The sequence below is a fragment of the Salvia hispanica genome, chromosome 3, assembly GCF_029641045.1.
Source record: "Salvia hispanica isolate PSC_SH4W2 chromosome 3, Shi_PSC_v1, whole genome shotgun sequence".
NCBI lineage: Eukaryota > Viridiplantae > Streptophyta > Magnoliopsida > Lamiales > Lamiaceae > Salvia > Salvia hispanica.
The window spans coordinates 13,798,774-13,811,995 of record NC_142694.1 but is presented as its reverse complement, the minus strand read 5'-3'; the positions used below and the strand labels follow the sequence as shown (position 1 = coordinate 13,811,995).

The 13,222-nt window shown below is 34.8% G+C and overlaps 1 protein-coding gene across 3 annotated transcripts; it reads left to right on the top strand.

Moving 5' to 3' along the window:
• The first annotated feature begins 755 nt into the window (after window positions 1–755).
• On the top strand, window positions 756–7,911 carry LOC125213658 (la-related protein 1A-like). Of its 3 annotated transcripts, XM_048114319.2 has the most exons (15): window positions 758–1,089; window positions 1,959–2,136; window positions 2,299–2,496; window positions 2,655–2,820; window positions 3,152–3,245; window positions 3,522–3,593; window positions 3,721–4,271; window positions 5,426–5,495; window positions 6,031–6,120; window positions 6,187–6,455; window positions 6,591–6,701; window positions 6,820–6,883; window positions 7,102–7,247; window positions 7,345–7,449; window positions 7,523–7,911. In XM_048114319.2, the coding sequence occupies exons 1-15, from the start codon at window positions 835–837 to the stop codon at window positions 7,674–7,676; spliced, it is 2,523 nt and encodes an 840-aa protein (XP_047970276.1). In that variant the 5' UTR covers window positions 758–834; the 3' UTR covers window positions 7,677–7,911. The 3 variants fall into 3 exon arrangements, with proteins under 3 accessions (XP_047970275.1, XP_047970276.1, XP_047970273.1); XM_048114318.1 differs by having other exon boundaries at window positions 756–1,089; window positions 1,959–2,496; window positions 7,510–7,911; XM_048114316.2 differs by having other exon boundaries at window positions 1,959–2,496.
• Window positions 7,912–13,222: the final 5,311 nt, after the last annotated feature.

Genomic DNA, 13,222 nt, shown 5'->3' with positions numbered 1-13,222 from the left:
AAGACAAAACATGGTGTTGAACTCCCAAACCAATCATTTGTCCCGGTAAACATATCTACTAGAAATGCATCTGTCAATGATGCTCCATATTCTTTTGTCATCATTCGGATTAAAGACATTTTTCCAAATATAAAATATTCAAACAATCAAATATCTTGTTATGTAAATCTAATTTATTACTACTAAATATAATTTATTGTTGTATTTATCAAATTTAGTTACTTCGATTCTATTAGAACAAGTTCTCGATTATAACCGACAATCCATCTCAATGCAAATTGAGATCATAATCATTAATAAATGTTACAGTTATCGGTTATTCAAGTAGCCATATAAAAACTTTTAATTGTTGATGCCCTTAGCTATTTAATTTGAAGAACCAATTCAACAAGCTAATACAAATCATTTTTTAATATCCGATTTATTTTAGTTGAATCAAGCTTTGTCATCTACAAATTATTTGTACTTTACACATTTTTTATAAAATCCAAGAAACATGAAAAATAAGAAACCATATATTGTATTCTATCCCAAAGAATAAGGAAACAATAATCCAACAAAATCTCAACAAACCGACTAATAAAATAATTTATTTATTATTTCTACTCCCTTTGAATAATTATAGATATGTTTAATCCAAATATTTGAAATTTGACGATAGATTTGTTTTTTCTCTCTCACATATCTCCAATTTTAGTAGATACTCCAAAAATAAAAATACACAATCTTTACACATTAATTCTGATACTTTTACAACCCTAGTCTCGTTTTCACCATTCAACAATCAAAACCCTTTTATTACTTTCATTGAGAGGAAAGCAAGCAGTCGTGGGCATGGGCGACAATGGGGGTAGTGATGCCGGTGATCGGCCAGAGAATCAAACTGACGCCGTCTCCGGCGCTCCTCCAAGGTCGCCGTGGAAGACTTCGGCCGCCGCGTCTCCGGTGGCCGGCGCTGATTGGCCGGCGCTATCCGACGCGCAGCAGCGATCGAGGTCTAGCGCTTTGAACCCCTCCAACTCGCCTCCTCCGCCGACTGAGGCCGGGAGTGATGGCCGTGCTGATCCTCAGACGTCTTCTGCGCCGCCGGTGGGTGATGATCCTCTTCTAATTTACTGATTTATTTTATTTTATTTTATTGTATTAATTAATGCTCTAGCTATTTGCATTCTATCCGTTGAGGGTGAATTAATCGGTATAATTTTGTTTAAACTCGCGCGAGTTCGTTTTTACCTTAATAATCTAAATTAATGGATGGAAATCAAGTCTTGTAATGCTAGGTCAAATTTTCATGTGAAGGTTCTTACTTCATCTGTTGCCAGAGATTAGATATAAGTTTGATGCGAGTAAGAATATGATTGTTGAAGACAGTAAAATCACTAGTGTGTAAGGTAATACAAGTAGATTTTAGATGAATGATAGGACCCCTCAGATTATGGAACACTCGTTGTTTTTCATGCACCCTAGAGACATCTGAGTTTTTTTACTTTTTAGAATGGGAATTGTGCCTAATTTTCTATTATGGAAAATTGGTCTGAAGTTTTAGTTAGTTGATGGATAATAGGATTTACCCATTGCTTATCACTTACTTAAAGTAACTGTTATTGGAGGATCCTCTGCGCAGGTAAGTAAAAAGAAATGATCTATATAAGCAGTTGAATCAGCATATGAATTCAATAGGTTATGTTATATTACTCAATTTATTATTTCAATGTATTATGTTTTCGACTATCTAAGTACTGTTTATTGCATTTTTTATCATGTTTGTTGGTTTGGCACGTTGTACTTAGTAAAACTATATTTTCCCTTTTGCTCAGCTTATATCGACATGTAATGCGTGATACAATATCACTTAATTCATCTTACTTCTGTTCTGTTTGAGAACCTACATATCTATTTGAACAAGTATACTTTTGTTTAAATTGGTAGCTTATCTGCCAGTTCTTGGTGACATCTAGGTTACTGTTGAGCCTCAGAAGTTTCATGGTCGTGGTAACTTTAAGTCTCCCCGAAGGCCATACGCCACACATCACAATAAAAATGGCCCAAAGCATGGCCCAAATAATATACCTCCATTTTCTGGTCCCTCACCTTACGGTCCTTACCCTCCGCCGCCAATGACCCCACACTTTCATGGTATGGTTCCAATTTCACCAACTCCTGTCCCTGGATCCAATTATCAGTTTCCAGCCAGACCTTTTCCAAGGGCTGATGCTCAAATGCTGAAGTCCGGTACTGATCCAGCAAAAGCCTATGTTCCACCAATGAATGGAAATTTTCAACCTTCATTGCATGCAGATTCGAGTGGCCATGATTCTGGTTCTGGTGGAAGAAGGCGTATTACAAATGAGCAACATGGACCAAGGAATCCATCCTACAACAGTCAATGGCCTGCCTCTCACAATTTCTATATGCAACAAAATGTGGGGCCAAGACCTTTGATTAGGCCTCCATTTTTTGGGCCTGCAGGCATTGTTGACGGGCCAAACTATCCAGGTATATGTTCTGTGTTGTGTATGTATTTTTGACTTATCGTTTTATTAAATCGACATCTTATATTCTCCGTTTCAGTTTTATTCTTTCTATCCTTCTCCCCACTTTGTTCTTCTATTCTTATATTAGAACAGTTATCTAACAAAGTTTTCTATCAACAGGTCCATCAGGACCTTTCTTCTATCCTGCTGCCCCCCCTGGCTCTGTTAGGGTTCCTTATCCGCCATCTTTTGTTCCATATCCATTGAGCCCTGGAGTTCCCATATCACCCACGCCACTGGAAGCACTGAGGACCAGCATTGTTAAGCAAATTGAGTATTATTTCAGGTGAATTATTTAAACAGATCTCATGCCTCTGAAATTCAGCCTACGCTGCAGGAGGGTTGGAACTAGTCCCATAAGAACCAAAACACGTCTTCAAGCCTATTGTTTTGTATCAGCTGCATTTATTAAAGTTGATGTCCATGCACTTTGAATTACTCTTTCATATGCTTAAGTTTGGGAAAAATTTCATAGTGTTCTTTAGTTTTGAATGGTATTTCAAGAAACATGCTACTAACTTTATTTGGCCATGCTTTGAGATTGGTAAAACTAGCAAGAAAATACAGAGAGAACTTATCCTGATAACTCTGCACTTAACATTAATATACTTTGGCAGTGATGAGAATCTGGGGAGTGATGATGTCTACTTGATCTCCTTGATGGACAACCATGGCTGGGTCCCGGTATCAAGCATTGCAAAATTTAACAGGGTAAAGTGATGATTTTTTTGTTATTCAGTCTCTGAGCATGGTAACACTGCATAATGTTATGACAGTTTTTTCTTAAGGTATCTGAGAATATTTGAACTCATTATCTTTGGATAAATCCTCCCATCCCCCCTACCCACAAAAGAACTGAGGGAGTAAAAGCTTTTTCTCTTTTCTCTGCAAATCCATTGTCTCTTACACTTGATTTACTTCTCCTAGATGAGTTGTTTCTGTTGGAGTCTTTGCTACTAAGAGCTTTCCTGTCATTTTGAGTTTCAGGTTAAACGAATGAGTGAAGATATCCCATTTATTATCGATGCATTGAAAACTTCACAGACCATTGAAGTGCAGGTTCGATAAATTTCCTCTCCTTGGCACTTTTCACTTATGTCTTTTCGTCTCTGGTGATTGTACAGAAAGCATTTTCACTTCCTTTCTTCTGAACCCTTTGTTGCATGTTTGATCTCAATCTCTGCAGGGTGAGAAGGTGAGGAGACGCAATGAGTGGTCTAAGTGGATTCCGAAATCTGTGAATGCTAACTCTACATCCCTAGTTGGAAATTCTGTGAATATTAATGATCAGAATGAGAATAAAAGAGACGGTCCTGGTGGAACATCTGGGTTGCTTCCTCCAGCTGAAAGCTCATTGGGATCTCTGCCATTGGCTTCTGATGCTTTGGGAAGCTCCATTAAAAGTTCTACAGAACATTGCAAGGATGGTGAAGAACAAAGAGTTGCTTCTGGAAAAAGTAATTTAAGATTAGAGCAGGGCTCTCAACCCAGCTCTAAAAACAATACTAGTGTACTTAGCGATGGATCAAATTTCCAAGAAAATTCTGTAGGAGCTGATTCTGTGAAGTCGGTCTTATTAGAAAATGGCAAAAGCAATAAAATGCAGGATCTTTCGAAACCGAAATTGAAGAACTTTGGTGAGTCATCTGATGAATTTTCAAGCACATTTATGCTTGATGAAGAGCTGGAATTGGAGCAGAAAATAACAGGACGTGACCATCCGTCTACTGCTGGAAGGTAGTATAGGATTTCTTCCTGCTTGATTTATATGTATCTTAAAATTGTTGGATGCGCCTATTCGTTTCTTTGTTACATGTAAAAATTTTTAAATGGAAAATGCATAAGTGGGTGCATTTTCGCTTCTTTGTTACATGTAAAGTTGTTCAAACAGAAAATGCATGTGTTTGTTATGGACAGGAAAGTATTGGTCGATTATATTTGCTGCAGAAATGTACAAAGGATCTAGTATGTAGCATGTACAATGAATCTAGTATGCAGCCTCATCGTTGTAAAAGACATGGATGATAGTCAGCAATTTTGGTTATGCAAACATATATTGTTCCATACCAAATTTCTCATGACATGTGTTCTTTCACTATATCTAAACGTTGATTTCTGATGACTGATATGCACAGACATTCCTGTACCTTCTTCGGTAAATGATTTAATTCTCCTTGGCATTGAAGGTCTATGGGTTTTGTTGATTCCTTTTAATGAAATACAAGTTACTATATTTTCTTGTCTCCCTTGGATCCACTTAATACGTTTTGGCTATGTCCTTTCTCAACTTCCAAGTAGAGGTGTTATACATAAATTTCAAGTTGTTTGTGTCAATTCTGTCCATGCACCAGTAGTTATATATTTAAAATAAGCCTCCTTTCTAGTAGTTACAGAGTTTCTGTTTCTACGTTACTTAATAATACAGCTTCTGCAACTATAAATTATAAACAGGTAATAGTTATGCAAGCAGTTGATCTGTGATATTATGGACAATATCAGCAACTGAGAAGCTACAAACCATGCACGAAGTATTGCTTCATGTGCAATAATTGGGTGATCACTGGAAAAGTTTTCTCAACTACAGATCCACATGATGTAATTTTGTGATAATTGGTTGAACATCACTTGTTCAGGCTTCATTGTTAAATCTTTCCACAAGCTTTGGATATAACTTTGATATGTCACATCTAGTTTATCTTACTGTTACCTTTTTCCATCACGAGCATAGTGAATGCCTTTTAATTACTGGTTATTGTTTTGTTTTCATTTTCTCTGGGTACATCCTTCTGGAATTCTACTGCCTTTTGAATTGCTTGTGTTTTTTCCTAGTCCCTGTTGCGTGAAAGCTTCATGATAGGTGCTCTGTGCATTTAATTTTTGGGTGTATGCAGGATTGATGATGAAGATGAGGAAATCAGTATTAATGATCAAGCTGTCGAGAGGCTTGTAATTGTCACTCAAGTGAGGCCATGACTCATTGCCAAGCTTGTTTGAGACTTTCTGCTAGCCTATTACTACTATTTAATGCGGAGTAATATTAATTTAGAATGCTTATTGCTCTACTGATATTTTCTCAATTAGGTTATGTCTGCTACTCCGTATTTATTTGAGGTTCAGTGATAGGGTAAAATAGATTTGCATTATATGAAATCATCTTTTGTTTTCGCAGTATATTATTACCTCTTAATAACATGGTTGAACTGGGAAAATGCTTATTTAGAGCTCTATATTTCTTCTATTTATTTCCTTCATTCTCCTCATTTGGTTGAACAGATATTGATTATAACCCACATCTAATTACACTAAGCATGTCTTTGAAACATTCGGTTTCTCTTTATTATCAACTGTATTTTGTTAGGTGAAGGAGCCTATGCTAGATGTTTTAGGTGTCCATTCAAAGACATGCTTTGCTCCTAATAAATTACTACAAAGTTGTAACTGAATGACATTATCAGTTGAATTCTTTAAGTTTGTGACACTAGGTTCTGTGATGCAGAATAGTCAAAGGAGAGCCGGGGAAGAATCAAAGCTCTTATCCAGTGAGGATGCTTCCAAGATAAATGATGGCCTTTACTGTTATGAGCAGGTTCCCGTATTTGTTTCCACATCCTATTTGATGGAAAACAATTTCTTAATATAACTCCATTTGCAGGAACTGAGCTTAAAAAGGTCACATCGTAGACATAATAAGCCAATTGGTGAAGACAGGGATGACAGCTCCAGAAATTCTGCTCACGGTGCTACCACATCCAACTCACATAAAAAGCAAAATAAAAGTAACTTGAAGCAACACCAGCGATTGTTTTACGGAAATCTTAAAGGCCATGTAAGTGGCTGGAACTCCTTGGGAGCGTTATCTGGAAGTCCACCTAGTGATGCAGTTGGTTTTTTCTTTGGTTCTACACCCCCAGATAGTTATGGGTGAGTATCACACAATTTTACTATTAAACACAAGAAATAATGAATAATCTGCGCAGACCAGATGTGAAGCATCTAAATTTCATTAAGACTTATTATAGGTTTTTCTCTGGTTTGATGAAACCCATTAATTTTCAGGTTAAGCCATTCAGGAAGTAGTCCTCCGGTTGGTTCAGTACCAAAGTCATTTCCACCATTTCAGCATGCAAGCCATAAACTTCTGGAGGAAAATGGTTTCAAACAGCAGTTGTAAGAAGATACTACAATTTTAAGGAATTTTATGCTATAGTTGCTAGCATGCATGTTTAGCCAAAGGACTCATTGATTGTGCCCCTATCATATAGCTGGTATGTTTTTCTTTCTTCAGGTACAACAAGTATAAAAAACGCTGCCTCAGTGAACGAAAGAAAATGGGCACTGGTCGCAGTGAGGTATCTTGGAAACTATAGATGAATTTCTCTTTGAACTCCTCCAAGATATATTTTCGTTGGAATTTAGGTCTTGGATGTAATGGATGTTTCCTCCTTGTGATTTTATTTCATACACTTGCCATTAAATAACAACTAATCGGACTGGACTGCGCGGGGTCTTGGAATGTGGTAACCTTAATTTGCTGAGGCTGATGCATTTCACGCCTGTTTACTTGCAGGAGATGAACACATTGTACAAGTTTTGGTGTTTATTCTTAAGGAACATGTTTGCCCCTTCCATGTACAACGAGTTCCGTAAGCTGGCTCTAGAAGATGCTGCTGCTGGTTACAATTATGGAACAGAATGCCTATTCCGGTTCTATAGGTACATGAGTTGTACTCTTCGTTTTCTCTCTTACAAACAGCCGTCTTTCAGTCTTTCCTAGACGGGATTCTCTAGCCCTCAATTTTTTGTTTTTCAGTTATGGATTGGAGAAGGAATTCAAAGGGGATCTGTATGATGACTTTGAGCAGCTGACACTCCAATTTTATGAAAAAGGGAACCTGTATGGCCTGGAGAAGTATTGGTAATTGCTACATCTTCACAATCTTTGTTCACAGTCACTTAGACGTGTTCACAATCTCAGTTCGACTTGGCAGGGCATTTCATCATTTCCGGGAGGCACGGGATGAGAAAGAGGCAGTGAAGAAACACCCTGAATTGGATAGGCTGCTGAGAGAGGAATACCGTGGCATGGAAGATTTCAAGCGTACTAGAGCTAACAAGGCAGCCGTGAAAGAAGACAGCCATTAGCCGGATATGGCTCGACTTGGCAGTTGCAGTGAATTCAAAGCTTTTTGCAACTGACAACGTCGCAAATTTTGGGGGATAACTCTAACGTCTATAGAGGTGTATTTATACATTTTTGTACATAGAATGTTGGCGACATTCTAGTATCGGATTTTTATTTTCTTCCTATTTTGGTTTTCTAAACTGTATAGAAAAAAATTATAGAAAAAATAGCTAATAAAGACATGACTTTGTACAACTTGGAATTGTTTTTTTTATTCTTTTTTCATGCTTTAGTTTTGCAAGAATAATAGAATAAATTCAATGATAAATATATGGATAATAATTGTTGTAACCGGATACATTAACTTGTTAGGTATAATACTACTCAAATGTAGAAGGAATATATGCGAACACAATTATAGAATTGAAATTACAAAGAAATAAAACAAAATCCGTACAAGCTCCGCTGTTCGGTATTACAGACTTGGGTCTGTGGAATTGGAATCTTCTATTCCATAACCACAATGTTTGGTACCGAAAAAAAAAAAAGATTTAAAATTGAATTACCATTCCATTTTTTCTCAATTTCATAATTTGAATTTCATATAAAAAATAGTACTCCTATATAATTGAAATTCCAAATATTTACTTATAAATTGAGTACCTTCACACATTTTGCATGTAAACACACATTGCACACATCAGTGGCGGACGCGGGATTTTTATACTGGGGGTCCAAATTACTATTAACGATAATTGCATATTTTTAGTGTCAACGATTCTAGAAGCAACCCGACATATTACGAACCTGCGAGGGAGATGAATGAGAAAGATGAACAGTTTGACTGAGCACCCTAAATTAAATACACATACGATGAAATGTTGACGTTGAAATAATTAAAGAGAAAAATTAATAAATTAATGATTATTAATTTATGATCTTATAATAGTAACATTTACACAAATAATGAAAAATAAACAAAACTTATTGTTTAAGAAAATGAAAAATAATACTATTAATTAATTAATTATTAGTTAATGATCTATGAGAAAATCAAAAACAACATTAATAAATTAAATTAGTTATGAGAACTAGGAAAATACAAATTAAAAAAAAAAGATAAAAATTTACAAAGGAACAAGAATTAGAAATAAGCAAGTCGAGATATGCAAGCAAGATGAATCAAACCTGTAACCATATGGTTACATGACAGCCATCCAGACAACTGAGCTAACAAAATAGTTTGGTTAGTGATGTATAACTATATCTCATATACTATTCCCTTCGTCCCGGCTAAAATGACACATTCCTTAGTCGGCACGAGATTTTAAGAGTTATTGGTTAAAATGTTTAATTGGAGAGAAAAAGAATGGGTGTAAGTATTAAAATAGAGAGAGAAAGAAAGATGGATATTTTAATAGGAGTGAGAAAGTTGCTGGGTGTATTATTTGGAGAGAAAAATTTTTTAAAATAGGAAATATGTCATCTTAATTGGAGAGAGAAAGTTTAAAAAATGACGTGGATGCAAAAAGGTTTTAGTAATATGTTTTTACGTCATGTACTCCGATTTATATGCCAACCAACTATATGTGAATCCTCTTGGAATCGGTGCACTATGAATGCTAAGAGCATCCGCAATGGTCGGTAGGCCAGCCATAGGCCAGCCATTCTCTCCCCTGCCACGTCAGTAATACTAAAAAAACCACCTGCCACATCAGATTTAGGCCAGCCATAGGCTAGCCATAGGCCAGCCGCAATAAAAATAATTCAAAATATACTACATTTACGGAATTAAATTTACGACACATATATGAAAAAATTCGTTAATTTTATTTAAATAAAAAAAGTACATTAACCAAAAATAAAAAAAAATTACATAATAAAATAAAATCCGGGCTTCCACACACGAGCCACCGCCCCACTCTACTCCTCACTAATTTATTAAAAAATACATTAACAAATGTTAGTATGCTTTGAATCCATTATAGTTTGCCGCTAGCCGAACGGGGGTCTCGCTGTGTGCCTATTTAAAAATTACATAATTAAAAAAAATTCATAAAAAAACATTTAAAAAATACATTATATATTTTTTCAAAAAAACAAAATTAAAAAAATTAAAAAATAGCGCTGGCCGATCGCTGGCCGATCGGCACGCCACAATGGCGGCCAGCGCATCGGCTAGCGCATCGGCCAGCGCAACGCGATCGGCTAGCCCACGCCGAAATTTTGGCCGATTTCCCGCTAGCCTACTCCAATGGTTCGGCTAGCCTACCATTGCGGATGCTCTAATATTCATGTACATTCAAAATATTTAAAGATTGGGCGGTATGATTCAAACTTGGATCAATATTACCATTCTATCGTTTAACCAATTCACGCACATATTATTGCTTATGCAACATACTTTTCATTGTCGGTGAAAGTTTCAACTTGAATCCAAAAGTAATTTTAAAATGAATTTTAAGTTTACACTATTAATCTACTCTCTCCGTCTCACAATAGGAGTAATATTTAGTATGGATACGACTTTTAATAAATATAAGGAATATAAAGTTAGTGGAACATAAAGTCCACTTTTTATATTGGTTTTATAATAGAATGTGAGTGAAGTGTATTAGTGGAATGTGAGATCTACTTACTATTTATAGTAAAAAAGTGAAACATGACTCTTATTGTGGACGGATCGAAATGGCAAAATGTGACTCTTATTATGAATGGAAGGAGTATTTATTAACACGATTTTAGAATTAGCACGACTTCATATATTTCTAATTTAGTACTACGAGTTCATGAATTTATTAAATTGATTATAATACTTTAATATTTTTCATAGTACTACTTATTAACTTTATATTTTGAAAATGCTATAATCTAATTCTATTTTGTATATAGAGAAATCAAATTATGAAAATAAAATCATATTTATCAATAATTAGGGTTTTCAATATATACCTCGTAAGCTATTGACAATTAAGATATTTTCAGTATAATTAATACTATCTTGTAAGATATTAATAATTTATAAACAGTAGTAGTATTACAATTTGTAGCATTCTCTAAAGCTGCAATCTACCAGTTTAGATAGATATGACTGAGATATAATATTTATAAATTATTGCTATTATGCAATTAATCTAAAATAACATTTATAATTAAAAATTAAAGGATAACAGACTCACGAAAAACGTGGAGAGTTTTGCTTTATCTGATAAAACCTCCAATTTTTTCTTTTAAATATACACGTGGATATATGTGATCCGTATGAAAAAGGTTAGTTTTACAAATATTTTGAATAGAACATTTTTGTACCCCGTCGATTATATAGGCGATATAAACCAAATAATTAAATATATAGGTCCCATATAATCAAAAGTAATGCTAGCTCAACATAATCAATACCAAATAGGTCACCAATCACCATAAACGGCTTAACTGGATTATGTAGGCAAAATAATGCTATCAAGATATTTTAGCATTCGAATTCATTTTTTTTAATACAAGATATTTGCGGCCCATCCTAGGAGCTTCAATCTAGGATAGTCGAAGATTGGAATCAGAAAAAGAAAATTGATTTTAATAAAATAAAATAAAAATACTTTTTGCAGACGTATGCAAATATATAACTGAGAAAAATAAGAAAACAAAAGCATCTCATAATTTGATTTTGGATATAGTAGGAGTAGGGGTGGCAAATCGTGCGTGTCGGGTCGTTATCGTGTCGACACGATAACGACACGAACACGATAACAACAAACACGAACACGACCCGTTAAGAAAACCTCAAACACGAACACGAACACGGCCCGCTACCCTCAGACACGAACACGACACGAACCCATTAACGGCACGAACCGTTTCGGGTCAACACGACACGAACACGACACGAACCCATTAATGACACGAAAATAAGTATTGAAAAATGAAAATAATAAGAATAATAATATTAAAATATTATGTGTTAATAAGAATAATAATATTAAAATATTATGTGTTAACGGATAACACGAACACGACACGAACACGCATTGTTAACGGATAACACGAACCCGACACGAACACGACACGAAATTTTCGTGTCCTTAATGGGTCGACCCGATAAGGACACGAACACGATAAGTTCTGACCCAAACCCATTAATTTCGTGCCGGTTCGTGTCGTGTTATCGTGTCGTGTCAAAAATTGCCAGCCCTAAGTAGGAGTATATCAAAAGAGTTAAAACCAAGAGAAAATCGTCATTTATATATAATTGAGATGCTGAAATATCTCGTGCGACTATAAATGCGTAAGTTCATTAATCAGCATATATTACGTATAATATTTATGGAAAACTTATGGTTTACTATGATTAGATCTAAGCTCTTTGATCACGCCAAAAAGAAAATTGTCGATCCTTTTGAAATATTTAGCATATAGTAAGGTTTATTCGGCCAAATTTGATTTAGATTAAAGATATATGAATTTATAAATTGTATAGTACATATGTTTATTCTACAGTTCTACTACTAATACCAAGTCTACATTGGTATTATGATATGAAGTCAACCAATTCAAAATTAAAGAAAGATTATTTGTGTTAGTAGAAAAAATAGCCGTGGGCACAAAGAAAAATGGCTTTAAGTTAAGTTACGATTGTCTACTATATATACCACTTTTGCATGTTTTGGGACGCTTTTATACGCCGTCCCTTAGTTGAGATACCAAGATTGAAGTCATTTTTTCAAATGTTGAGAATGTATTTATAAACACAAATTGGTCCTTATACGTTCTTATTGACAAAAAAATTGGTCATTATACGTTATATTTTTTGTAGTGATTGGCCAATATGTAACTAGCTTTTGGGTTTGAGTTCAACCAATTCATATCAGAAATAGAGTCATGAATTCAAAATTCAAAATTCAAAATTCAAAATTCAAAATTCATATATATATGACAGCATCAGCTGCTGGCTGTTGGACCCTAAAACCTTGATCCCTAATAATAGTGAGTAATTTTAGGAGCAAACAAATTAGCTAACTGTTTTGTGTGCAATTTTTTTGTAACAAAGCTAACTGTTAATTATCTGTTGTGTTCCATCTAATCAATATATAAGAACAAAAAGTAAGTCAAATATATTTATAATGCTTTTAACATCAAATTAATTTATGTATAGCATGAGATACTAATTTGTTTTTTTCATACATCTTCAATAAAAAAAAAGAGTATTTTTACACTAAGAATAACCCTATAGTGATAATACTGTATCTGAGGGCTTCACATTGGTACAATATTTTATGTTCTTCAACATTCATACCCATGGGATCTTGGAGAAAATATTAGGCTTGAATATGTATTTGTTACTTAAAATTTGCTCAGATCTTTTACATATAAAATCTCAATTTGATTGACATCCCATTCTGAAACTGGCTTAATGAACTTGAAGCTAATCACAAAATAATCAAGCCTGTAGCTATATGATCTCAAGAAAAGCAATAGATTGGAACAACAAAGTTGAAATTGGTAGCATTATTAGTGAGTAGAGCTAGAAGAAAGAAACAAAGGGGTTTATCACCACAATTGGAACTATGCA

Excerpts from the sequence above, each read along its gene's own strand:
- LOC125213658 (XM_048114316.2), top strand. The coding sequence starts at position 835 with ATGGGCGACAATGGGGGTAGTGATGCCGGTGATCGGCCAGAGAATCAA. Across the intron at positions 2,821-3,151 it reads CAAATTGAGTATTATTTCAG|TGATGAGAATCTGGGGAGTG; the intron begins GTGAATTATTTA and ends ATACTTTGGCAG. Across the intron at positions 6,121-6,186 it reads GCCTTTACTGTTATGAGCAG|GAACTGAGCTTAAAAAGGTC; the intron begins GTTCCCGTATTT and ends CTCCATTTGCAG.